We start from the raw sequence: 27,198 nt of genomic DNA, 5'->3' as shown, positions 1-27,198 counted from the left end.
ATCGGCATAACCATCAAACAGTTCCACTGACGTTTGGCATAAATACTATTATTTCATCATGCCACCAAATATGCTAATGAGGTCCACCAGTACAAGTGCAGTGATGATCACACCTTATATAAAAAATATTGGGTAGAAAAATGTCTCATTATACCTACAAGGTACTGAACTGTACCATTTGATTTCATATGTGTACCAGTGAAGTGTACAGTGCCTTCAGAAGGTATTCACACCCATTGACTTTTTCCACATTTTGAATATCCCTTTGAGCATGGTGAAGTTATTAATTGCACTTTGGATGATGTGTCAATACACCCAGTCACTACAAAGATACAGGTGTTCTTCCTAACTCAGTTGCCGGAGAGGAAGGAAACCGCTCAAGGATTTCACCATGAAGCCAATGGTGACTTTTTAAAACAGTTACAGTTTAATGGCTGTGATAGGAGAAAATGAAGGATGTATCAACAACATTGTAGTTACTCCACAATACTAATCTAAATGACAGTGTAAAAAGAAGGAAGTATATACAGAATTAAAACATGTATCCTGTTTGCAACTAGGCACTAAAGTAAAACTGCAGAAAATATAGCAAAGAAATTAACTTTATGTCCTGGATACAAAGTGTTATGTTTGCTACAAATCCAACGCAACCATTTTAAAGCATGGTGGGGGCTGGATCATGTTATGGGTATGCTTGTCATCGGCAAAGACTAGAGAGTTTGTTTAGGCTTCCAACTTACACTGGGAGACAAATTCACCTTTCAGCAGGACAAGATGACATTGAATGTTCCTGAGTGGTCTAGTTACAGTTTTGCCTTAAATCTGATTGAAACCAATTTGAAAGAGCTTGAAGAATTTTTTTTAAAAGAATAAATTGCAAATTTTGTATAATCCAGGTTGGCAAAGTTCTTACAGACTTACCCAGAAAGACTCACAGCTGTCGAATAAGTCAAGGGGTATGAATTATTTCGGAAGGCAGTGTACCGTTGACCTTTTTGTACCCCAGGTAACAACGTGGTACCCTAACCATTTTGTACCCCAGGTAACAACGTGGTACCCCAATCATTGTTTTTTTTTATATATATAAAATTAATAAGTAACCAAGAGTTTGCAAGTTCAAATCCTCAAAGAATGAACTCTACGTCAAGTGTCCTTGGGCACTGCTAGTTTTACATTGATGTTATGTTGGTTGTGATTATTTGACAATTATTTACTTTATTCTGGGCAGCTTTTAGCAAAGTGCAGAAATCTATTCTTGCCAATAAGTCTATGGCCATATCTCTTTCCCGCTCGCAGATCTGGTGGTGTCATTGCACCCTCGCAGGACATTTCAGGTTGCTAGAGATTATTAGATTGTTAGTTAAAATCTTGTTTAAGGCTGAGTCCTGTTTAAGGCTGAGTGTGGTCACAGTATGAAATTATACAAGATTCCTTACACTAATTCAAATTCGAATTCAGCAGCATACTGTCATTTAATGGAAATAACACATAACAAGTTGTTATATTTACTTTATTTTTACTGCAACTTTAGGCAAAGTACAGAAATGTATTCTTGCCAGTTTCCATTATGTCCACAGACCTGGTGGTGCAGCAGGAACTTCAAGTAGCTAGCAACCAAGAGGTTGTGAGGCTGAATCAGCTTACAGCAGCATACTGTCCTTTAACACCTGAATTTAGCTGTACAAATACAAATAAATATTTAACATGAGATCGTGTTTTCATTTGCTCACATGTTGTCATGTGTAGTTTCATGTTAAATCCCCATGTTGTCATTTTTTTTAACATGAATTTCATGAGATCATGCACTCAACGTGCTTACATATTATCACGTGTAATTTTAATTTATTGCATGTAGCTTCACATGATGTCACATGTTATCACACTAACTTAACATTAAAACACATGTGATCACACAAGATCACGTGTTTTTTCTGTAAGAGCAACCAAGCAGCTGATATATGGGGAATAGGAAGGAATCTTTTCCATCATGTATTCTAGAACTACAAAGTCAACAGAAATTGATGTTTTTTAGCATTCCATTGCCATAAAGGCCCAATTATGTTATTCTTCTCTCAACTGGTATTGGCTAATGGAATGTTGTTTTGATGATTGTGAGTGATTGGAACATACATTAATCTTTGCTAAGCCATCATCAGCCTGTTGGTCTGTTTGTGTTTTGATAAACATCTATTAGTATATTTTAACATTATGCTGTGTTCTTACATAGCACTCATTATTTTGTGGTGGTCTTAGCCCTCTGATTGACTGATGGCTCTCACCCCACACTCTTGGCTGTAGTTAGTCTCATTTTTCTTTTCTTTCTTTTTATTCAACTTTGTTTAACCAGGAAAAGCCCATTGAGACACAGAGTCTCTTTTGCAAGGGAGACCTGGCCAAGAAAGCAGCAGCAGTCAATACGTAATTTAGCAACATTTATCATTATCATTCATTCTCCTTGTTGTGTTGTTTTCTCCAGTGAAGTCCCAGACGGCCCACCCCAGACGAACCCAGAGACAGTTCTCCCACTCTGCTGTGGCAGACAAATCAGCCTCCATCATCAATGGCAGGAGTCAGCTCTCCACAGAGGTACACCACTTTACCATAACTCACACGATTGATGATATGGTATTTGAGCAAATACTTTATTGATCTTTTTATCTGGTGTTTTTTCTCTCTCTCTCTCTCTCTCTCTCTCTCTCTCTCTCTCTCTCTCTCTCTCTCTCTCTCTCTCTCTCTCTCTCTCTCTCTCTCTCTCTCTCGCTCTCTCTCGCTCTCTCTCGCTCTCTCTCGCTCTCTCTCGCTCTCTCTCGCTCTCTCTCTCTCTCTCTCTCTCTCTCTCTCTCTCTCTCTCTCTCTCTGGTGGATGACCTCAAGACCAAGGTTAGTGTTGCCGGGGTAATGAGGGACAGCTCTGTGACTGACAGCAGGGTGTGGGACACAGTGGACTCAGAGGTCCTCCTCCAACAGGCCACCGTCACCCCTCCTCCCTACGGACTAGAGGAGCAACAGTCCCCCTTCGTCTCTTCTTCTCCCTTGTCCTCCCCTGCTGACCGAGCCCTCGCCCGACTGAACAGCCTTTCCCACTCATACCTAACCAATCAGAGAGGGAGCCCACCTCTGGAGTCACCTAACCTCAGGTATCAAGCTCATTCATGCAACCCCCTGTTACTCAAGCCATTGGGTTTCTTTTTAGATCAAGAGAAGTTCTCTTTCAATTAATTGTTTCGATATCTCACATGTGGGATATGGCCAACTCCCGTATTCCAAACATGCTCTCCGAAGCCAGGTAGTGTCAACATATAAACCCTCATAGGCCCCAAAACTATGACCTTAAAGAGGAAAGGGTCTAAACTATCTGACCCAGATGTATTTTTTGAGTCAAGTTTAAGGAACTCCTTTAGCACTTCAGACTCAGTGACCACCTGCAGGGAGAAACTTTGTAGCGGGGCAGGGGAAAAAGAGGGAGGAGCATCGGGACTCGTCGCATTAGAAGGGGTAGGAGATGAGGACATTTTGGCTGGGCAAGGAGGCATGGCTGAGTCAAATAGGAATCCTGATGAAGTGGTGATTAAAGGGCTCAGCCATGTGCTCCTTGTCAGTAACAACCACATCATCAACATTAAGGGACATGGGCAGCTGTGAGGAGGAGGGTTTATTCTCCAGGGGCAGGATTCACAAAACACTTCTTAAACAAACATTTAAGAAGCTTCTTAAGAAGCTTCTTAAGAGTTCGTAAGTGCAATTCCTCAACAATATCTTACGATTGAATGCTTTTCTTATGAACTCTTCAACATGTTTGTTGTTTTGCAACCAATTTAGTTAGCTATCTAGCTAGCAATGGCATCATGTTATTATATTTGGTACTTCGATTACTGTTCTAAAACATGTTCTTGGGTTTAAAATAATCAAAACTGAAACTTTCAGATGAAGTTTGAGTGCTTTCATGAGCTTTTTCTCTCACTGCCCTGAGTTTAAGACACGAGTTTAGCTATCTTGGAATTAAGAACATTTCCAATAACTTTATTTTCAATAATCTAATTTCTTCTTAACTTTTTGCTTAAGGAAAAACATAAGAAATACAACAAGAAAATTTCCAACAACTTTTTGAGGAATAGCAACTTTGCTTAACTTTCTTCTTAAGTCGACAGTTAAAGAAAAAATGGCAGTTACGAAATGCATTCTTAAGAAGGATTTGTGAATCTGGGCCCAGGTCTTTAACCGTTTTCCAGAACTTCTTGGGGTTGACCCACAGAGAGACTACTGCTCCTTAAAGTAACTAACTTTGGCCTTCCGGATAGCCTGAGTGCACTTATTTCTAATTTGTCTGAACGAGAGCCCGTCAGCTTGAGTATGCGTATGCCGAGCCTTTCGCCAAATGGAATTCTTGAGGTGGAGTAAATTTGCCAGATCACGGTCATACCAAGGACTGAACCTGTTTTTAATTATAATTTTCTTTATGGGGGCGTGTTTGTTAACAATACCACTGAAAATATAAAAAAATAAGGTCCAAGCATCTTCATCGAGCTGATTCTATACCAATTTACAGAGGCCAGGTCATGAAGAAAGGCTTGCTCATTAAAACATATTTTGCAAGCGTCTATGACAAATCAGGATCGGTCGTTTCACTGAGCAGCCATTACAAACAGTGATCACTAAGGTCATTACAGAAAACACCAGACTGATACCTATCAGGATTATTTGTGAGGATAACATCAAGGAGAGTAGCCTTTTCTGGGTGGTTGGAGTCATACCTTGTTAGATTGGTAAAAATCAGAGAAAGATTTAGGGAGTCCCATTGCTTTAGGACTTGGTCAGATGGTTTAAGCATGTCCCAGTTTAGCAGGACAAATGATCAGGACAAATTCAGACTTAGTGTAAGGGGAAAGGAGAGAGCTTAGGGCATTTAGGGTACAGGTCGGTGCTGATGGTGGACGATAACACCCAGCAACAGTCAAAAAATAGCTATTTAAAAGTTTAATGCTTAAAACCAGCAAATAAAATTATTTGGGGACAGACTTGGTGGAGACAACCTAGCACTGAATGTGTTCCTTGGTAAAGATTGCCACTCCACCACCTTTGGAAGATCTGTCTTGCTGAAAAGGGGTATAACAAGAAAGGTTAATATCAGTGTTCAAAACACTCTTAACCACATCTCAGTAATTACCACACATCTGGATTGGAGCTGTGAACCCACACTTTCAATTGATAGATTTTAGCTAATAAGCTTCTAGTGATAACGTGCAGAAAACCCAGGCTTTTACGAAATCAGTGAAGCAGATATCAGAGCATAAGTCAAAATTAGGGCATGCAATAATAGATGGGCCAGGGTGTACAAGCACATTTCCAGATATCATCAGCAGCAATACAATCAGGGCATGGCAGAGGACAGTGAGAGCTCTGCAGTGTTGATTTATGACATTTGAATGTGCTTTAGATGGCAACAAGATCATATTGTACAGCAATTTCATCAGGTAACATTAATATAAAGCCAGCGAGAGTTGGTTAGAATAGGATAGGAGGCCAAGAGTCCGTGTAACCAATAGAGTGTCAGAGTCCCAAGTGTGGAAACAAACATAGTCTGTCCCACGGTCAGATAAACAAGCAAATTCATAGTCAACAAAGCAAACAAGAGTCATGAGGCAAATAGCATAAAGCACCAGAAAAAAAAATATAGCAACTTGTAAGTTCAGAGTCACTCGCCCCAACAGTGCGTGTGTTGGAGGCGAGCGAAAGCTCGGGAGAGAGGGGGGAGTGTGGTGGGGGTACCTGTACCAGACGGGGAAACAGCTTAAAAGGTAAGATAAAGGTAGTTCAAGAGCTTTGAGATATCATATCTGCATTGTTGACTGAAAGAAACCAAAAGTTCTGTATCACAGTTCTGTGATACTGTACTGCGATAATAAACTAAAGATTACATGTCATGTATGATTACATATATTGTTTGTTCTTACCTGAACAAATATATTCAGTATTTTCTCATAGTGTGAGGCTTTCTCTATGTGGATACTGTATGTGCAATCCCATACTGTATGTGCTGAAGCCAATTAATTTACTTTTACCTTGCGCCAGCGGTTGGTTTCAGCACTTAGAGTATGGATATGAGGAGGCTGTAGTAATAATATAATATATGCCATTTAGCAGACACTTTTATCCAAAGCGACTTACAGTCATGCGTGTACAGATTTTTATGTATGGGTGGTCCTGAGAATCGAACCCACTATCCTGGCGTTGCGAGTGCCATGCTCTACCAATTAAGCTACAGAGGACCACCAGTTCATCAGATGAGCCTTTTTGTTGAAGTTCCCTCCTCTCTCTCCCTGACAGCCCCAGTCTGGTAGCTCTAGTGATTGACAGTGAGGAGGAGGGGGTTCTGGAGAAGTCTCCCTTCTCTTCTCTTACCTTTGACCCTCGTAGCAGCAGGGACGACACCGCCCCAGACCTCACCTGCACACGCACACACTCTGCCTCCTCAGCCGGTGACCCCACCCCCACAAAGGTACCATGCAGAAGCTTTCTTGTCCACCCTCACACACAGAGACTCACATAAAGAAATGTCATCGTTTCTCTCCTCCTCCTTTGACAATCTACTGACTATTCCACTCCAAAGGAGGTTGTAAGGACATATATATTAGGGCCAACTGTAAATCTAAAATGTATATAGTTCCTCACCATTGTGTTGACCTAAGTGTTTATGTTGTGTTGTATTTTTCCAGGATATGGGCGACCAGAAGATCAGACACCGCTCCTACTCCTACTCCTCCCCCAAGATCAGCCTGCTGCCCTCCCGCTTCTCCCGTGACACCTCAGCCCAGCCTGCGACATCTGACCTCAGCCCAGGTTAGCGTCCATGGGACCTTTTACAGTTATTAACCCCCCCATTGAGAAACCCTTCCTGAGAACTTTCCCACTAGGCACACAATGGTTGAATCAACATTGTTTCCATGTCATTTAGTTATTTTTTTATACATTAAACTATATATATATATATATATATATATATATATATATATATATATATATACCTTTATTTAACTAGGCAAGTCAGTTAAGAACAAATTTGAGTTAACTGCCTGTTCAGGGGCAGAACGACAGATTTGTACCTTGTCAGCTCGGGGATTTGAACTTGCAACCTTCCGGTTACTAGTCCAACGCTCTAACCACTAGGCTACCCTAGGCTACTCTGCCGCCCCGAATAGATGTTGTGTTGACGTCTGTGCCCAGTGGGTTATTACTTTGATTGGAATAAAGGTGACAGGGTTTTCTGAGAACATGATGATATTGATGGTCCCATCACTTCCAATGCCTTGTTCGTCTTTGTATGTTTGGTCCTGTCCTTCTATATGTAGTAACGGTCTTCAAAATGGATAAAAGGTCAAAAATACAGCTCTGATAATGGAGTAAGACACTCAACTCTTTTTTTATAAAAAAAATATTGATTGAATTATAGCACATAAAAAATTGTATAATGAGAGAGACAAAATCTATGGAATCCAGATATTTTGGTGTGACTTCAGGAATTCAATGGAATGTCAAGTATACAGTGCCTTCAGGAAAATATTCAGACCCCTTGACTTTTTCCACATTGTGTTACGTTACAGCCTTATTCTAAAAATGTATTGCATTGTTTTTTCCCTTATCAATCTACATACATTACCCCATAATGACAAAGAAAAACAGCTTTTAGAAATAATAGCTCATTTATTACAAATACAAAACTGAAGTATCACATTTACATAAGTATTCAGACCCTTTACTCAGTACCTTGTTGAAGCACCTTTTGCATTGATTACCTCATCGAGTCTTCTTGAGTATGACGCTACAAGCTTGGCACACCTGTATTTGGGGAGTTTCTCCCATTCTTCTCTGCAGATTCTCTCAAGCTCTGTCAGGTTGGATGGGGAGCATTGCTGCACAGCTATTTGCAGGTCTCTCCAGAAATGTTTGATCGGGTTCAAGTCCAGCCTCTGGCTGGGCCACTCAAGGTCATTCAGAGACTTATCCTGAAGCCAATCCAGTGTTGTCTTGTCTGTGTGCTTAGGGTTGTGTTCTTGTTGGAAGGTGAACTGTCGCCCCAGTCGAGGATCTCTCTGTACTTTGCTCCGCTGCACAGCTATTTTCAGGTCTCTCCAGAGATCGGGTTCAAGTCTAGGCTCTGGCTGGGCCACTCAAGAACATTCAGAGACTTGTCCCGAAGCCACTCCTACATTGTCTTAGCTGTGTGCTTAGGGACGTTGTCCTGTAGGTGAACTTCCGCCCCAATCTGAGGTCCTGAGCACTCTGGAGCAGGTTTTCATCGAGGATCTATCTGTACTTTACCCCGTTCCTCTCTTCCTCAATCCTGACTAGTCTCACAGTCCCTGCCGCTGAAAAACATCCCCATAGCATGATGTTGCCACCACCATGCGTCACCGTCATTTCTGCAAAATCACCGGATGTTTTGGAATCAAAACATTACTGCACGTAACGCGCCAATGTAAACTGAGATTTTTGGATATAAATATGCACATTATCGAACAAAACATACATGTATTGTGTAACATGATGTCCTATGAGTGTCATCTGATGAAGAACAAAGGTTAGTGATTAATTTAATCTATATTTATGCTGTTTGTGACTCCTATCTTTGGCTGGAAAAATTGCAGGTTTTTTTTACTTGGCGGTGATCTAACATAATCATATGTTGTGCTTTCGCTGTAAAGCATTTTTGAAATCAGACACGATGGGTAGATTAACAAGAAGTTTATCTTTCATTTGCTGTATTGGACTTGTTAATGTGTGAAAGTTACATATTTAAAAAATATATTTTTGAATTTCGTGCGCTGCCTTTTCAGCAGAATGTTGTCGATGGGTTCCGCTAGCGGAACTCCTGCGCTAGATAGGTTAATGTGTTTGAGCCAATCAGCTGTGTAGGGGTGGTGTACAGAAGATAGTTCTATTTGGTAAAAGACCAAGTCCATATTAGGGCAAGAATAGCTCAAATAAGCAAAGAGAAACGACAGTTCATAATTACTTTAAGACATGAAGGTCAGTCAATCTGGATTTTTTTTCCAGAACTTTCCTTTCCTTTCCCATCAAGCGCTATGATGAGAATGGCTCTCATGAAGACCGCCCCAGGAAAGGAAGACCCAGAGTTACCTCTGCTGCAGAGGATAGGTTAAATACAGTTAACTGCATGTCAGATTGCTGCCCAAATACATGCTTCGCACAGTTCAAGTAACAGACATCTCAACATCAACTGTTCAGAGGAGACGGTTGAATTGAATTGCTGCAAAGAAACCACTACTAAAGGACACCAATAAGAAGAAGAGACTTGCTTGGGCCAAGAACCATGAGCAATTAGACCAGTGGAAATCTGTCCTTTGGTCTGATGTGTCCAAATTTGAGATTTTTGGTTCCAACTGCCGTGTCTTTGTGAGACGCAGAGTAGGTGAACGGATGAACGGATGTGGTTTCCACCGTGAAGCATGGAGGTGTGATGGTGTGGGGGTGCTTTGCTGGTGACACTTGTCTGTGATTTATTTAGCATTCTGCAACGATATGCCATCCCATCTGTTTTGCTCTTAGTGGGACTAATCATTTGTTTTTCAACAGGACAATAATTCAAAACACACCACCAGGCTGTGTAAGGGCTATTTGACCAATATAGAAAATAGGAAAAAGAAAGAAAAACCCTTGAATGAGTAGGTGTGTCCAAACTTTTGACTGGTACTGTAGGTGTGCTTGTATGTCAGTATTTATGTAGGGTGAGGGCATAGGTAAGTGCATTGGCTGGCTAGGCTATCCTGCCAAATCACAGTGTAAGCTCAACATTACTGGGTAGGCAGGGGTCATCCATAATGTTGCTCATGCTGTTTCATTTCACACAGAGGGTTCATGTTCTGTCTTGTCCTCCACAGAGCGGAGAGAGTTCAGCCTATCAAAGCAACCTCAAGAAAAAAGGTATGTATCCACTGACATAGTGTTTGTCCAAAGTGAGTGTGACATTTTTACAGTTCCATACAGTTTTCCCCTAATTCCCAGGCTCTCCAGCCTTCACCAAGACTACTTGGTTGGTTGCTGGGCGACCGAGGGCTGTCTCTGTCATGGAGTTCCTGGTTGTGTTCATATCAAGAAAAGGGGTGGCAGGTAGCCTAGCACTTAGAGAGGCTAGCCAGCAACCGGAGGGGTTGCCAATTCAAATTCCGGATCTGACTTGTTAAGTCTGGCGGGAAGTGAGCTGGCAACCGGATGGTTGCTGATATCAAATCCTACATGCCGTTGTGCCCTTGAGCAAGGCACGTAAAACCCCCACAATAACAGCTCTTTGTTTAACTCCAGGCTTTGATTGTATAACTGTGTTAGTGTGCCACAGCTTGTAGGGCTGTTTTAACCCTGTGTCACAGGTAGTGGCGTAGAGATATGACACTTTTTTAAAAATCAGTACCCAAACTGTTTTTGTAGACTAAACTGTAAGCCCATTGTGCTCAGACAGTGTTTATTTAGCAATGCAAATGTTGTCCAATGCAAATTTCAAATACAAGTACTGTGCTCAGATGAAGTTAGGCTAATGCACTGTAACTTTGTGACACAGTGAGTGTAGTAGGATTCACTGTATAAGTATCCTTTGAGTAAATGGCTCCAGTAAAAGTGGGACGACCAAAGAAAAGGCATCCTCTTTGTTTCCTGCTTCACTATGTCCTTCATTGTGATGAGATGCTGCCGGGAACCATGCCAACTGCCTTTGTCCTCCCTCCATTCAGGAGTTAAAATGTCCTGAATGCACACGGTCACAGCACTATAGCGCCCTCTAGAGTATGTTTCCTGTACCTGTGCGCATGTTAGTGTATGTGTGCGCATGTTAGTGTGTGTGTGTTCATGTACTGTATGTATCAGAGCTGTGTGTGTAATGTGTGTGTGTGTGTCCCCTAGGGAGTTAAAGTTCCGTAAGCGTGCCCAGTCTGCCGACGACGAGGGCAGCGTTGAGCTGGCAGAGTCCCTCCAACACCTCACCCTCTCAGAGTTCCTCAAAGAGTATGTGGGCATCGCCCCCTTCTGGCCCATAGCTTTTAACCCTACAGTAACTCCCCTGATCTGGAAGCCAGCCATCTAGTCCCTAGCTTCAGCCTCTAACCCCTTTTAAGTCAACCATTTTAACCCTAGAACTCCCCTGTGTGCATCGTGACATTTAACGTCTATGTTTGTGCCCACAATGCTCTCTGCCTAGCATGGCATCAAAAATAACCTTTCGAGATTGCACTTGTATGCTGTTGATGTCAATGAATGAACCATTTTGATTACCATACGTGTGCTGCATGTGTCTGTAACTACTACTGTGTAACCCTTAACCCATAGTGCTCTACCACTGACTCAGGGTGAAAATTAATTGCTTTGTAACACTAAAACTTGTGGCAAACAAGCTGCCACCAACTTTAAGTAGACGACACCTTAATGATGGAGTTTTGACCGGACTTTTTGCTTGTCTTAATTCTGTAATAAACATCGATGGTTGGCTTTGTGTGGTGCATGTGCTCCAACTGTACACTCGATCCAGCCTGGTATGACCATCACAGGCTGATTGAACTACTAACCAAGTACCATGTTTACTATAAGGTTTGTGCTTTCACAAGGTGTGTGCGGAGTTAAAACGTTTTTGTTTCCACGTGGCCTCATTAGCTAGGTTTCCATCCAATTGGCGGCCGATTTTCATTTGAATACTAAAAATTTCAACTCTACTGAACGTTTTGACCCAAAACATGTTGAGTTATGTAGCGTATGTGCCCATTTTGGTCTTTGCACATGCACTCAAGCAAACTACTCGCAGATATAAGATGAGATTCCTGTTATGGGCAAAAGAGTGAGATACATTTTAATTGTCAAAGGGAAGAAAATAATCTATCATGTCACCAGAATAAGACCCTCGGTATTTATTGAAAGCAACATCAAGCTCATAAACCGTACACTTTCACCACCCTGTGAAGTTCATCATAACTTATTTCATCTGTAGTAAAAAAGGTTGGATGGAAACCTGGTTATAGATGAAATACTAAGTCAGAAGATTACTACTCGCAGAAATGACTGAGTAAAAATGAATTTGAGATGACCAGGCAGAAATAAAGATCAGCAAATAAGACTGGTATGGATACCGTTTATAAAACCAACATATGGAAAGTCACATATGATGCTGACCCCATTGCGTCTGAACAGAATTGAAGAAGAGGAGTGGGACAAGTACAACATCCCTTCCAAGGTGGCGTCAGAGAAATACAAAGTGATTCGTACCTTCAGCTTCCTCAAGAGCCGGATGTCGAGCACACGCAACAAGAACAAGGTAAACACTATTTTAACACTAATCGTGAGACTAGGTCAGCACTAATCTTGCCACCAGACTTTACATTTAGAGCATATGCCATGTTCGGAGACGTACTCCAGTAGACTAAATAATCAAAGACAGAATGTACACACCGACTGACTCGCATGTAATCTACCACTCAGTCTAAATCTAACGATCTACAGCTATAAGGACTGCATGACATACCCATAAAGGGCTATAAATACAATATAATTGACCGTCTATTATCACAAAAAAAAAGTTGTGCTGCTATTATCACTTAATTATCGGATACAAAAGCCTATTTTCAAGCGACTGGGTTGTTGAAAAGCGCTACATAAATACCATGTATTGTAATAATAATAATGATGATGATGAATATAATTATTATCATCATCCCAACCCTTCTCCTTATACTGTAGTATTCACATCAGGATCTGTGCTTCACATGATGACGTCACGCCCTGACCATAGAGAGCTTTTTATTCTCTATGTTGGTTAGGTCGGGGTGTGACTAAGGGTGGGTTATCTAGGTGAATATATATGTCTATGGTGGCCTGGTATGGTTCCCAATCAGAGGCAGCTGTTTATCGTTGTCTCTGATTGGAGATCATATTTAGGCAGCCATTTCCCCATTGTGCTTTGTGGGATCTTGTCTAGGTATAGTTTCCTGTGAGCATTATATTAGCGTCACATTTAGTTTGTTCGCGTTATTGTTTTTGTTCTTTAAGTTTCTCCTCCAAATAAAAAGATGGAAACATACCATTCTGCATCTTGGTCCGCTCATTATAACGATCGTGACAGATGACAAGAAGCAGGAAATGTTTTGGGTAATAACTGTAACCCAAAACACCACTCCAAACCCTTGTAGCTTCTTTCCTTTTCATCAAAAACCCTTTGTTGGTGGATCCGCATTTACAAAACCTCCCCCAATGTGTTAATGCAATGCTCCGTCTCCTTCACAGTGGACTTTAAAATGGGCTAAAATAAGGCGGGGATCCTTCTCACTCAAACTGCCTCAATTGGAGTCAGTGCACGTGTGGCTATTTGTGGCTACTTCATAGTACAAGTAACCTGACTGATATTGCTTTAAGTCGAGTCTAGCCTATGGTGTTAGTGTTACAATTACATGATATGCTTTGATGGATTGTGGCTGAAGGGTTTTGATGTAGTTACAGTATATGGGTGTGCAATAACCCGCCTATCCATACCTCTGATGTTCACCCCTGTGAATCTACCCTGGTTTTCCAAGGGGAAGGAGAAGGAAAGGGAGAAGGAGGAGAGAGACAAGGACAGACAGCAGAATGGACATCGCTTCTCCACGGGGTCCTGTGCTGGACCCACGGTCTGTCTGGTCTGTGACAAACCTGCTACTGGCAAGGAACTTCTGCACTGCTCCAGTAAGTAACACAGTTACTCAATCTGTCAATCAAAATGTATTAATAACAGCCTTTGTACCACAACAATTAACCAGTAGTACATCACCTGATCAGTCAAAACAAACAACAATTTGTCGCTCAATGTTACAAACATACAAGCATATCTCAGTGATCTGTACACTTCTGAACAATGTAAATGAATTGAAAGATATCACATATTTATGGTTAATACAGTATACCAATACATATTGTATCAAGAAAAATATACTGTATAGGCTTTTTTTTGTTGCATTCGACAATGATAATATAATTGACAATGATGGGGCGGCAGGTAGCCCAGAGGTTAGAGCGTTGGGCCAGTAACCGAAAGGTTGCTGGATCGAATCCCCGAGCTGACAAGGTAAAAATCTGTCATTCTGCCCCTGAACAAGGTAGTTAACCCACTGTTCCCTTGTAGGCCGTCATTGTAAATAAGAATTTGTTCTTAACTGACTTGCCTAGTTAAAGAAAGTTTAAAATAAATTAACTTTAATTCGCAATTTTTTTGCTGGACAATTATAGGACTGAATTAATATACGATCCTATTCTATTTCCAGTCTTTAATTTTTTCTCTTTATGAACCTATCCCTCTCTCCCTAAGGTTGTACACTCATGGTCCATAAGGGTTGTAATGACTTTGCTCCCCCGTGTCTAAAGGTGAGTTTCAGCCTGGATACTTCTGCCCCGACCCACAACCACACACACAAACATAGACACATCTACTCCTCATCTCTCTCTGTTGAACAAAGTGATCTAGTTGGAATGTTTGGGTTGTCTGGTATCCTTACTATCCTTCCTTTTGTTAATCTTTTTTTACAATTTTAAATCTATAGAAACTTGTGAAGAACCGAACGGCATCCCTCCCGCAGAGTGAGTGTTACATTGCAGAGTTCAAAGGTCACTGACTAAGGACCTTATTACTGATGAATGTGTTTTGTTGTTTATGACTGTGTTTTTCGTTCTTTCTGCTTGCATTTTGTATTTATATTCGGTGTGTGTATTTTCTGTAATTCAATTAATCTGTTAAAGAGACCTTGGTCTCAGTATGACTCCCTGATAAAATAAAGGGTAAATAAAATAAAATGTCACAGCTCTTTGTTGTCATCATGTGAAGCACACAGGAAGGAATGCTGAAACAATAACCCTCCCTCCTTCATACTTCACAGTGCGAGACAGTCCCTCTTCATGTCTGATCGCCACCTCAGCCTCTCTACCTATGATGAGCCAGAGGGACAGGAGGGAAACAGCCTCCCTCCCCAACCCCCTCTCCAGTAGCGTCCCCTCTTCCACTGACAGGTCAGCTAAGCATCCGCTCACTCACACACTCACCCACTCTCAGTATATTACAGTAAGCTTGTGATGAAGATTTTTTTTGCGATGATGCTTATGTCATTGACATATTGTCACTCTCCCAGCAGGCTTAGCGAGAGTCCGGAAGTGGTGTCTGACAGGAGATGGAGTCCTGGCCGATCAGAGGAGCTCCTACAGACCACGGAGTCATCCTCCTCCACTGACTCCTCCCTCGGAGAAGGTACTTGAGGGACGGGAACCCAGAAGGGACAATTGGAAAAGGGATCATCTTAACGGTTAAAAGGGAAAAGTCACCATCATGTTATTTTCGTCCCCCCTCTCGTCCTGTAGACTGTGTGGACACCGGTCTCCACAGCGACCTGGCTGCTGATGCTCTGGACTACGAGGCTGAGTCTTGGAGTCTGACAGTGGAACACAAGTTTTGTAAGAAGCAGGACAAACGGGTGGTCAAGAGACAGGACGTCATCTACGGTGAGCTAACGATGTACTCAGAACAGTTGAACCACCATATGTAACCTAACCCTGCTGTTTTGTAGTACAGTTTTGAGTTATGAATGAGTTATGACTTATGAAATGTTATGGGCCGTAGCACAGGAATGTTTATGGTTTGTTATTATGCTATGCCCAAGGGATATGTTTGTCTAGAGGGACCTTTGTCATCTTTGAAATGTGGGTAGTTGGTTTGAGCAAGACGAGACGCGAAATTGCAAAAATGTACACGTAATGCATGGTTGTTTGGGATGCGAGATGATTTGTAGATCTGCGATCCTGCGCAGTCCAGCTGCAATGTAGTAGATCTCAAACACGCACTGTTTTTGTGTGTGTCCGTCCTCTCAGAGTTGATGCAGACAGAGATGCACCACCTCCAGACTCTGTGCATCATGGCTGAGGTCTTCCGGCGAGGGATGAGGGAGGAGGTCCAGCTGGACGCGGGCGCCGTGGGACGTGTCTTCCCCTGTTTGGACGAACTCCTCCTCCTCCACCACGACCTCTTCAACCCCATGAGGGAACGCCGCCACAGCTCCGCCCGGCCATACGGGAACAGGAACTACGTCATAGAACGCATCGGAGACGTTCTGCTGCTACAGGTGCACTGTTAAAATGAAGTGCTTGTAACAACAACAAACCTTAGATTTTCTGGAGTGGGGTCGGGGCGGAACAGTATTGTACTTTCTGTCATACGGTCAGGAATCTGTGGAGACAGAATTAACTTACAACCCCTAAAATTACATGGAAGTGCTGATTCCACCACAAAACATGGATAAATACAGATATGTTTTTGTGTGTCTGAAACATTGCCAACATCCACTCACTCTCTCCTGTAATTCAACCTCAATAGACATGACTGTGGTATTAAACTGTGACTGATTGAGTACGTTGGCTCAGCATGAGTGCCTGTATAACTTCTGTATAATTTTGGGTGCAGTTTTCTGAAGAGAACGCAGAGAGGATGAAACAGGTGTATGGAGACTTTTGCAGCCATCACACTGAGGCAGTCACCTTCTTCAAAGAGCTACAGCAACACAACAAACGATTTCAGACCTTCATCAAGGTACGGGCTTGTCTGTTTATGACACCTCTATAAGCCTCAAGAGTTACACTACATGGCCAAAGTATGTGGACACGCCTTTAAATGACTGGATTTGGCTATTTCAGTCACACCGTTGCTGACAAGTGTATACAATTGAGCACACAGCCATGCAAACTCTATAGACAAAACATTGGCATTAGAATGGCTCGTACTGAAGAGCTAGGTGACTTTCAACGTGGCACCGTCATAGGATGCCACCTTTCCAACAAGTCAGTTAGTCATATTTCTGGCTTGCTAAAGCTGCCCCGGTCAACTGTTAGTGCTGTTATTGTGAAGAGAACACATGTAGGAGCAACAACGGCTCAGCCATGAAGTGGTAGGCCACACAAGCTCACAGAATGGGACCGTCGAGTGCTGAAGCGCGTAGCACGTAAAAATCGTCTGTCCTTGGATGTAACACTCACGAGTTCCAAACTGCCTCTGGAAGCAACGTCAATACAATAACTGTTTGTCGGGTGCTTCATGAAATGGGTTTCCATGGCCGAGCAGCCGCACACAAGCCTAAGATCACCAATCGCAAAGTGTTGGCTGGAGTGGTGCAAAGCTCGCCGCCATTGGACTCTGGAGCAGTGGAAACACATTCTCGGGAGTGATGAATCACTCTTCACCATCTGGCAGTCCGACGGACAAATCTGAGTTTGGCGGATGCCAAGAGAACACTACCTGCCCCAATGCATAGTGCAAACTGTAAAGTCTGGTGGAGGAGGAATCATTTTCTGGGTCTGTTTTTCATGGTTCGGGCTAGGCCTCTTAGTTCCAGTGAAGGGAAATCTTAACGCTACAGCATATAATAACATTCTAGACGATTCTGTGCTTCCAACTTTGTGGTAACAGTTTGGGGAAGGCCCTTTCCTGTTTCAGCATGACAATCCCCCCATGCACAAAGCGAGGTCCATACAGAAATGGTTTGTTGAGATCGGTGTGGAAGAACTTGACTGGCCTGCACAGAGCCCTGACCTCAACCCCACTGAACACCTTTGGGATGAATTGGAACGCCGACTGCAAGCCAGGCCTAATCGCATAACATCAGTGCCTGATCTCGCTAATGCTCTTTTGGCTGAATGGAAGCAGGTCCCCGCAGCAATGTTCCAACATCTAGTGGAAAGCCTTCCCAGAAGAGTGGAGGCTGTTGTGGCAGCAAAGGGGGGACCAACTCCATATTAGTGCCGATGATTTTGGAATAAAATGTTTTCCGAGCAAGTGTCCACATACTTCTGGCCATGTAGTGTATCTTGAGAAGATATCTGGAGAAATGATCTGTCCTAACAAGTTAAATTGTCTTAAATATTCCACTTGTGACTAATTATTCACTGTTGATTGTGTGTTTCTATAGCAACAAAGTAATAACTATTTGGTGCGGAGGAGAGAGATCCCAGAATGCATCTTGTTGGTGACCCAGAGGATAACTAAGTACCCTGTTCTGTTGGAGAGGATTCTACAGTACACCCAGGGTCGGTCTGTCTGCCTTTTTTCTGCTGTGCTGCCCACTGCTGTTAGGATCAGATAAATCAAATCAAATCGTGATAACATGACCAGGCTCGTTTTTGGTGGACAGGTGGTCTTATCATACAGCTCAGCTATCAGTGATAATATACAGCAGTTACAGTAAGATATTCCATGAAACATTTGTTGTATTTGAAATGTAACTTCCGTACTGATATGGGGCTGGTAATCGGATGTATAGTTTTGATCCTACTACTCCAATGTGCCTGAATATTTTCTCTCTCTCTCTCTCTCCTCCCTCGATCCCCCCTCTCCCTCTTTCAGAGGACAGTGAGGAGCACAGGGACCTCTCCAGAGCTCTGGTTTTGATCAAGGAGGTGATCGCGGCTGTAGACCTGAGGGTCAGTGAGTTTGAGCAGGGTCAGAGGTTACAGGACGTCCTAAACCGGATGGACAACCGTAGTGCTGCCAAGCTGAAGAATGGACACACCTTTAGGAAGCAGGATGTTCTGGTGCCAGGCCGGACCCTCAAACACCAGGGCCTGTTACTGTGGAAGACCGCCACCGGACGACTCAAAGGTCCGAGGCACTGATCAATCAATCAATCAATCAACCAATCAGTCAATCAATCAACCGATCAAGCAATACATGAATCAGTCAATCAATCAGTTTCACACTAATGATAATATTGATTAGGGATTGCATTGTTCACAATTGGTTTGCTGTCTCTGATCTCTGCAGATGTCCTGGCTCTCCTTCTCACCGACACACTGATCTTCCTACAGGAGAAAGACCAGAAGTTCATATTCGCTGCTGTGGTATGTCTGTGAAATGGTCTCGTCACATTTGCTGTTTATGGAGTAAGACAAAATAAACTCTACCGTTCAATTCAGTTCCTTTGGACTCGGTCTGATAGCTTTGGGCTGCTGCTCTCCATTTTATTATATCGGAGGGGTTGGGGAAAAAATGCATCCTGGATGAACTAATAAAGTATATCGGATCATATATGGGGGATTGAGACTCAAAAAGACATGTCAACGTCTACATCAGTGAGTATTCATTCAATTTACTAATGCTCTCTCATCCTCCCATACTGTCTGTGCTCCTCAGGACCAGAAGCCCCCAGTGATCTCCCTGCAGAAGCTGATTGTCAGGGAGGTAGCCAATGAGGAGAGAGGGATGTTTCTGATCAGTGCATCGGCCGCGGGTCCAGAGATGTACGAGGTCCACACCTCCTCGAAAGACGAACGCAACACCTGGATGAGACACATCCGAGAGGCTGTGGAGAGGTCAGTAAGGGGGTGTGGGAAGGGTGTAAGTGTGTGTGTGCATACGTGTGTATGAGTGAGTGAGTGTGTGTATGCTTATCGCTGTCTGCTTGTCTGTCTGTCTCTATCCAGCTGTCCAGAAGATGAGGAGGAGAACACTAGCGAATCAGAGAAGGAGAGAAGAGCATCTGAAGCCAGAGCCCAGAAGATACAAAGACTACAGGGTAATATGCTACCGTATATTCATAGCTTTCAAATAGCTTGATCCTTTCACTTTGATTAGCCCACATTCCCTATAGTGTTGTCAAGTAGTGTGTGTTTGTGGATTGTGGGTGCGTAAAGAAACTGCACATTACTTTGTGTATCATTTCTATGTTGATTGTGTAATACTGACTGTAAAGTGCTATTTGTGTATCACTGACTGCTTGATTCTGTGTGTCGATTGTACACAAATGGCTTTATGTTGCGTTTATCTATCAGAGAACCTGTCCAGTCAGGACCATCAGATATGTTCTACTCTGGAGGAGAAGCTACAGATCTATGCTGATCTGTCTGCCCTGAGGGGCAGCACCCAGGAACAGCACCCTGAGCCACGCTTACTGGTCCAGCCACACCCAGAGGAGGTGCCCCGGGCTGCAGTACTGCTCACTGCCGCGCTCCGAGAGGGTCAGACGATACATCACACTTTTAGCCTCACTGACCATTGTTAGCATCATGTACATGTTGTCCATTTCCTGTTGTAGAGTGTCCAATGTCTTTGTCTGTCTGTGGGTCTTTTGTCTACAGTAAATTCTCTTCCTCCCTCTCTAACCACCCATCTCCTCTCTCCTTCTCCAGCTGAGAACCTGAGGACCACTCTGTCCTCCAGGATCTGTTCTCCCTCCAGCCTCTGCAGCCCTCACAGGGACCCCCTGTCCCACCCTGTGTCCTTAGCCAACCCTCCTACCCCCATGGACAACCCCACGGACGGCGAAGCCTCACCTGGGGACCCTGATACCAGGGACGGGGAGTGGTCAGCCTCCCAGTGCCTCGTACTACAGTCCCTGACTCAACCCCACACCGGGGACACTAATAATATCAACCTTAAGGTAGGTCTTCTATACAAGGTTGTGTTTTCTACCATAGATATTGAACTCGGTCCCTGTAACTGTCAGTCTAACACGTTAGCCATAACACCAAGTGGCTCAAATACAAATGGGATTTGTAGTTGTAGCCATAAGCTTATTGTAGTCTTTAGCTGCTGAGGTGTACGTCAGTCTGTGTTCATATTGGCCTTGGCTTCTCACCTTCCCCCACCTTCTTATGGTGGTGCAACATTGTTTAAATAATTTAACACCATCTATTAGAATTTCATTTCAGCCTTAATGTGCTAAATTATTAATATCTTAATACAGGGAAAGTCAATTTAGCTCTCAAATGTACCGTCTCATTAAAAATAGATGGATAATAATATCCCAATTTCCTCGGCCACATTTGTGCTACCGTTAGCATCTTGTCTTGGCTGTGAGGTGAATGACTATGATAAAATAGAGCAATATTGACTGAATGTAATGTAATGTAGTGTATAGAGCAGGGGTACTCAACTTTTACCCGACAAGGTCCGGAGCCTGCTGGTTTTCTGTTCTACCTGATAATTACTTGCACACACCTGGTGTCCCAGGTCTAAATCAGTCCCTGATTAAAAAGGTCCAGAGTTGAGTTTGCGAGGTATAGAACCTTCAAATTCAAATCTGGACCTTGAGGCCAGTTCCACTTTTTCTTTGTTGTCTTCCCCTCTAATCAGGCACTGCTTTAGACCTGCTGGGACACCAGGTGTGCGCAATTAATTAACAGGTAAAACAGAAAACCAGTAGACCTCCAGACCGCATAGGGTAAGACTTGAATACCGCTGGTATAGAGCAATTCAATAAACAGCACGTGTCAATCTCATTCCACCGAGGGTTTAGTGTCTGCAGGTTTTCGCTCCTCCCTTGGACTTGATTGATGAATTAAGGTCACTGATTAGTAAGGAACACCCCTCACCTGGTTGTCTAGGTCTTAACTGAAAGGAAAAAACAAAAACCAGCAGACAATAGGGCCTCCATGGAATGAGTTTGACACCCCTGGTGTACAGATTCTGTGCACAGACACTACCAGACCACAAAGTGGCGCTATATACTTACATGACCACATAGACTTCTCAGACAAATCTCTTTAGAAAATGTGCCACGTGATAAGAGGAGAAGATACTATACTCTCACCACTACACTCTAGTCTAGTCTAGTCCGGGTGTAAGACCGTATTGGCTGGCTTCAACTGATAAACAGTAGTATTAGGAGACTAAAACTCCCTTGCCATCTACTGTAGAAGTTGTTCATCTTCAGATACCAACACACTGAAATAGAACCAGGACATGTACTCCTTAACAGTTTTTCATAGAAGGAATATCATTTGTGACGTGATTAAGTCATCTACAGTGGCTTGCGAAAGTACTCATCCCACTTGGCATTTTTCTTATTTTGTTGCCTTACAACCTGGAATTAAAATAGATTTTGGGAGGGTTTGTATTATTTGATTTACAAGACATGCCTACCACTTTGAAGATACAAAATATTTTTTTATTGTGAAACAAACAAGCGTGCATAACTATTCACCCCCCCAAAGTCAATATTGTGTAGAGGTACCTTTTGCAGCAATTACATCTGCAAGTCTCTTGGGGTATGTCTCTATAAACTTGGCACATCTAGCCACTGGGATTTCTGCCTATTCTTCAAGGCAAAACTGCTCCAGCTCCTTCAAGTTGGATGGGTTCCACTGGTGTACAGCAATCTTTAAAGTCATACCACAGATTCACAATTGGAATGAGGTCTGGGCTTTGACTAGGCTATTCCAAGACATTTAAATGTTTCCCATTAAACCATTAGAGTGTTGCTTTAGAATTATGCTTAGGGTCATGGTCCTGCTGGAAGGTGAACCTCTGTCCCAGTCTCAAATCTCTGGAAGACTGAAACAGGTTTCCCTCAAAAATGTCCCTGTATTTAGTGCCATCCATCATTCCTTCAATTCTGACCAGTTTCTCAGTCCCTGTCGATGAAAAACATCCCCACAGCACCAGGGATGGTGTTCTCAGGGTGATGAGAGGTGTTGGGTATGCGTCAGACATAGAGTTTTCCTTGGTGCCAAAAAGCTCAATTTTAGTCTCATCTGACCAGAGTACTTTCTTCCGTATGTTTGGGGAGTCTCCCACATGCCTTTTGGCGAACACCAAACGTGTTTGCTTATTTTTTTCTTTAAGAAATTGCTTTTGTCTGACCACTCTTCCGTAAAGCCCAGCTCTGTGGAGTGTACGGCTTAAAGTGGTCCTATGGACAGATACTCCAATCTCTGCTGTGGAGCTTTGCAGCTTCTTCAGGGTGATATTTGGTCTCTTTGTTGCCTCTCTGATTAATGCCCTCCATGCCTGATCTGTGAGTTTTGGTGGGCGGCCGTCTCTTGGCAGGTTTGTTGTAGTACCATATTCTTTCCATTTTTTAATAATGGATTTAATGGTGCTTCATTGGATGTTCAAAGTTTATGATATCTGTACTTCTCCACAACTTTGTCCCTGACCTGTTTGGAGAGCTACTTGGTCTTCATTGTGCTGCTTGCTTGGTGGTGCCCCTTGCTTAGTGGTGGGCCTTTCAGAACAGGTACATATACTGAGATCATGTGACCGATCATGTGACACTTAGATTGCACACAAGTGGACTTTATTTAACTAATTATGTTTAGGTAATTGGTTGCTTCAGATCTTATTTAGGGGCTTCATAGAAAAGGGGGTGAATACATACGCACGCACCCCTTTTCATTTTTTAAATTTATTTTTATAATTTTTTGAATCAAGTTATTTTTTAAATTTCACTTCACCAATTTCGACTATTTTGTGTATGTCCGTTACATGTAATGCAACATAATAGGAAAAATGCAAAGGGGGATGAATACTTTTGCAAGGCACTGTACCAACATGGGAGACTGACTGTTTGATGTCTTCTTCAATAACAGGTGGCTCAGAGTGTCCAGAGCTTGACCCAGTTACTCTGCAGTCTGCAGGTGAGCTCATCCCACACAAACACACAAACTCTCTCATACACACGCACGCACGCACGCACACACACACACACACACACACTTTGTATCTATGTATCTATCTCAGTCACTCATTTCCATTTCCCACAAAGACCAATTGTGTTCTCAAATAAAATATAATCTAATTGTATTTGTTACATGTACCGAACTGGTGTAGACTTTACCGTGAAATGCTTGGTTACGAGCCCTTCCCAACAATGCAGAGTTAAAAAAATAAAATAGTAACACCAGAGAAATAAAATACAGTACAGGGAGCACCAGTACCAGATTAATGTATGAGGTATTTATCTACATGAAGGCAGGGTAAAGTGACTTGGCTTCCGCATAGATAATAATAAAGAACAGAGTAGCAACAAAAGTGTGTGTGTGAGTGTGCATGTGTTTGTGTAAGTAGTGTATGTGTGTGGGTTGCAACCCCCCCCCCCCCACACACCCCTTTTTACCCCAATTCGTCGGGGCATGGACTTTACAGGGTGTCGAAAGCGTTCCACAAGGATGCTGGCCATGTTGACTCCAAAGCTTCCCACAGTTGTGTCAAGTTGGCTGGACGGCCTTTAGGTGGTGGACCATTATTGATACACACGGGAAACTGTTGAGCATGAAAAATCCATCAGCGTAGCAGTTCTTGACACAAGCCGGTGAGCCTGGCACCTACTACCATACCCCGTTAAAGGCACTTAAATATTGTGTCTTGTCTATTCACCCTCTGGATGGCACACATACACAATCTAAGTCTCAATTGTCTCCAGGCTTAAAAATCCTTCTTTAACCTGTCTCCTCCCCTTCATCTACACTGATTTAAAGTGGATTTAACAAGTTATATCAATAATGGATCATAGCCTTCACCTGGATTCACCTGGTCAGTCTTTGTCATGGAAAGGGCAGGTGTTCCTAATGTTTGTATACTCAGTGTATATAAATTCAGCAAAAAAAGAAACATCCCTTTTTTAGGACCCTGTCTTTCAAAGATAATTCGTAAAAATCCAAATAACTTCACAAATCTTCATGGTAAATGGTTTAAATACTGTTTCCCATGCTTGTTCAATGAGCCATAAACAATTAATGAACATGCACCTGTGGAAAGGTCATTAAGACATTAACAGCTTACGGATGGTAGGCAATTAAGGTCACAGTTATGAAAACTTAGGACACTAAAGAGGCCTTTCTACTGACTCTGAAAACCCCCAAAAGAAAGATGCACAGGTTCCCTGCTCTTCTGTGTTAACGTGCCTTAGGCATGCTGCAAGGAGGCATGAGGACTGCAGATGTGGCCAGGGCAATAAACAGGGCGGACAGCTGATCGTCCTCGCAGTGGCAGACCACGTGTAACAACACCTGCACATGATCGGTACATCTAAACATCACACCTGTAGGGCAGGTACAGGATGGCAACAACAACTGCTCGAGTTACACCAGGAACGCACAATCCCTCCATCAGTGCTCAGACTGTCCACAATAGGCCGAGGGAGGCTGGACTGAGGGATTGTAAATGTAGGCCTGTTGTAGTAAGGCAGCTCCTTACCAGACATCACTGGCAACAACGTCGCCTATGGGCACAAACCCATCGTCGCTGGACCAGACAGGACTGGCAAAAAGTGCTCTTCTCTGGCGAGTTGCTGCTTTTTCTCACCAGGGGTGATGGTCGGATTCGTGCTTATCGCCAAAGGAATGAGCATTACACCGAGGCCTGTACTCTGGAGCGGGATCAATTTGGAGGTGGAGTCCGTTGTGGTCTGGGGCGGTGTGTCACAGCATCATCGGACTGAGCTTGTTGTCATTGCAGGAAATCTCAACGCTATGCGTTACAGGGAAGACATTATCCTCCCTTATGTGGTAACCTTCCTGCAGGCTCATCCTGACATGACCCTCCAGCATGACCAGCAACCAGCCATACTGCTCGTTCTGTGCATGATTTCCTGCAAGACAGGAATGTCAGTTTTCTGCCATGGCCAGCGAAGAGCCCCGATCTCAATCCCATTGAAGGGTGAGGGCTAGGGCCATTCCCCCCAGAAATGTCCGGGAACTTGCAGGTGCCTTGGTAGAAGAGTAACGGAGGGTAACATCTCACAGCAAGAACTGGCAAATCTGGTGCAGTCCATGAGGAGGAGATGCACTGATTTTGACACCCCCTTTGTTCAGGGACACATTATTCAATTTCTGTTAGTCACATGTCTGTGGAACTTGTTCAGTTTTTGTCTCAGTTGTTGAATCTTGTTATGTTCATACAAATAGTTACACATGTTAGGTTTGCTGAAAATGAACACAGTTTGCAGTGAGAGGACATTTCTTTTTTTGCTGAGTTTAGTCTAGTGAGTGTGTGCTGTGCAAGATAGAATCAGTGCAGATAGTTTGGGTGCCATTGCTTGACTATTTAGCAGTCTGGCTATTTAGCAGTCTGGCTATTTAGCAGTCTTATGGCTTGGAAGTAGAAGCTGTTGGTCCGAGAGCCGATGCTGCAGTACCGGTTGCCGGACAGGAGCAGAGTGAACAGTCTATGGCTTAGGTGGCTGGAGTCTTTACGGGCCTTCCTCTGACACCGCCTGATATAAAGGTCCTGGATGGCAGGGAGCTCATCCCAAGTGATGTACTGAGCTGTCCACACCACCCTGTGTAGAACTTTGCAGTCAAGGGCGGTGCATTTGCCATACCATGTGGTGATGTACCAAGTCAAGATGCCCTCGACGGTGCAGCTGTAGAACTTTTTGAGGATCCGAGAGCCCATGCCAAATCTTTTCAACCTCGTGAGGGGGATGAGGCGCTGCCGTGCCCTCTTGACAACTGTGCGGGTATGAGTGTACCAAGTTAGGTCCTTAGTGATGTGGACGCCAAGGAACTTAAAGCTCTCGACCCGGTCCACAACAGCCTCATTGATGTGGATGGGGGCATGCTCAGGGTGAGGTTGTTGTCCTGGTACCACACTGCTAAGTCTCTGACCTATAGGCGGACTCATCACCGTCGTCAGCAAACTTGATAATGGTGTTGGAGTCACACTTGGTCACCCAGTCGTGGGTGAACAGGGAGTACAGGTGCGGACTAACCATGCACACCTGAGGGGCCCCAGTATTGAGGATCAGCGGCGCAGATGTGTTGTTGCCTACTTGTAACACCTGGGGGCGGCCTGTCAGGAAGTCCAGGATCCAGTTGCAGAGGGAGGTGTTCAGTCCCAGGATCCTTAGCTTAGTGATGAGCTTTGTGAGCGCTATGGTGTTGAACGCTGAGCTGTAGTCAATGAATAGCATTCTCACTTCGGTGTTCCTTTTGTCCAGATGGGAAAGGGCAGTGTGGTGTGCGATTGAGATTGGGTCATCTGTGGATCTCTTGGGGCGGTATGCGAATTGGAGTGGGTCTGTGGGTCTAGGGTTTCTGGCATGATGATGTTGATGTGAGCCATGACCAGAATTTCAAAGCACTTCATGGCTACTGACGTGAGTGCTATGGGGTGGTAATAATTTAGACAGGTTACCTTTGCTTTCTTGGGCACAGGAAAAATGGTGGTTTGTTTGAAACGTTGGTATTACAGACTCGGCCAGGATGAAGTTGAAAATGTCAGTGAAGACACTTGCCAGGAGCATATACCCACGTGGGTGATTGAAAGATGAACTAAGGTCCACACTCCAATCCAGTTGTTGGTGGTAATGCACCTTATAGTTGGTTGCCAACCACCATATAATGTCCAAAAAAGAAGAAGAAGACTGAAGGAAGAGAGATTACTAGAAACAAACTCGGTTTACCCTTTTATCTGTGGATTCATTGTCG

General features: G+C 43.4%; 1 protein-coding gene across 1 annotated transcript in view; it reads left to right on the top strand.

The window, feature by feature from the left end:
• LOC139388140 (rho guanine nucleotide exchange factor 28-like) overlaps nt 1-27,198 on the top strand; it is a 79,379-nt gene that overhangs the window by 31,037 nt on the left and 21,144 nt on the right. The window contains exons 12-34 of the mRNA XM_071134723.1: nt 2,477-2,586; nt 2,875-3,137; nt 6,325-6,496; nt 6,714-6,837; nt 9,897-9,939; nt 10,909-11,010; nt 12,184-12,307; nt 13,560-13,707; nt 14,327-14,382; nt 14,559-14,595; nt 14,892-15,021; nt 15,141-15,256; nt 15,367-15,507; nt 15,874-16,124; nt 16,463-16,588; nt 17,961-18,078; nt 18,395-18,649; nt 18,812-18,888; nt 19,181-19,359; nt 19,471-19,562; nt 19,819-20,004; nt 20,176-20,426; nt 23,359-23,406. Of these exons, the coding sequence (XP_070990824.1) occupies nt 2,477-2,586; nt 2,875-3,137; nt 6,325-6,496; nt 6,714-6,837; nt 9,897-9,939; nt 10,909-11,010; nt 12,184-12,307; nt 13,560-13,707; nt 14,327-14,382; nt 14,559-14,595; nt 14,892-15,021; nt 15,141-15,256; nt 15,367-15,507; nt 15,874-16,124; nt 16,463-16,588; nt 17,961-18,078; nt 18,395-18,649; nt 18,812-18,888; nt 19,181-19,359; nt 19,471-19,562; nt 19,819-20,004; nt 20,176-20,426; nt 23,359-23,406 (3,149 nt within the window). The remainder of the gene's footprint in view (nt 1-2,476; nt 2,587-2,874; nt 3,138-6,324; nt 6,497-6,713; nt 6,838-9,896; nt 9,940-10,908; nt 11,011-12,183; nt 12,308-13,559; nt 13,708-14,326; nt 14,383-14,558; nt 14,596-14,891; nt 15,022-15,140; nt 15,257-15,366; nt 15,508-15,873; nt 16,125-16,462; nt 16,589-17,960; nt 18,079-18,394; nt 18,650-18,811; nt 18,889-19,180; nt 19,360-19,470; nt 19,563-19,818; nt 20,005-20,175; nt 20,427-23,358; nt 23,407-27,198) is intronic.

Source organism: Oncorhynchus clarkii, chromosome 29 (genome assembly GCF_045791955.1).
Source record: "Oncorhynchus clarkii lewisi isolate Uvic-CL-2024 chromosome 29, UVic_Ocla_1.0, whole genome shotgun sequence".
Classification (NCBI taxonomy): domain Eukaryota; kingdom Metazoa; phylum Chordata; class Actinopteri; order Salmoniformes; family Salmonidae; genus Oncorhynchus; species Oncorhynchus clarkii.
The sequence above is the reverse complement of the archived record's forward strand: the minus strand, read 5'-3'. Positions and strand labels throughout refer to the sequence as shown.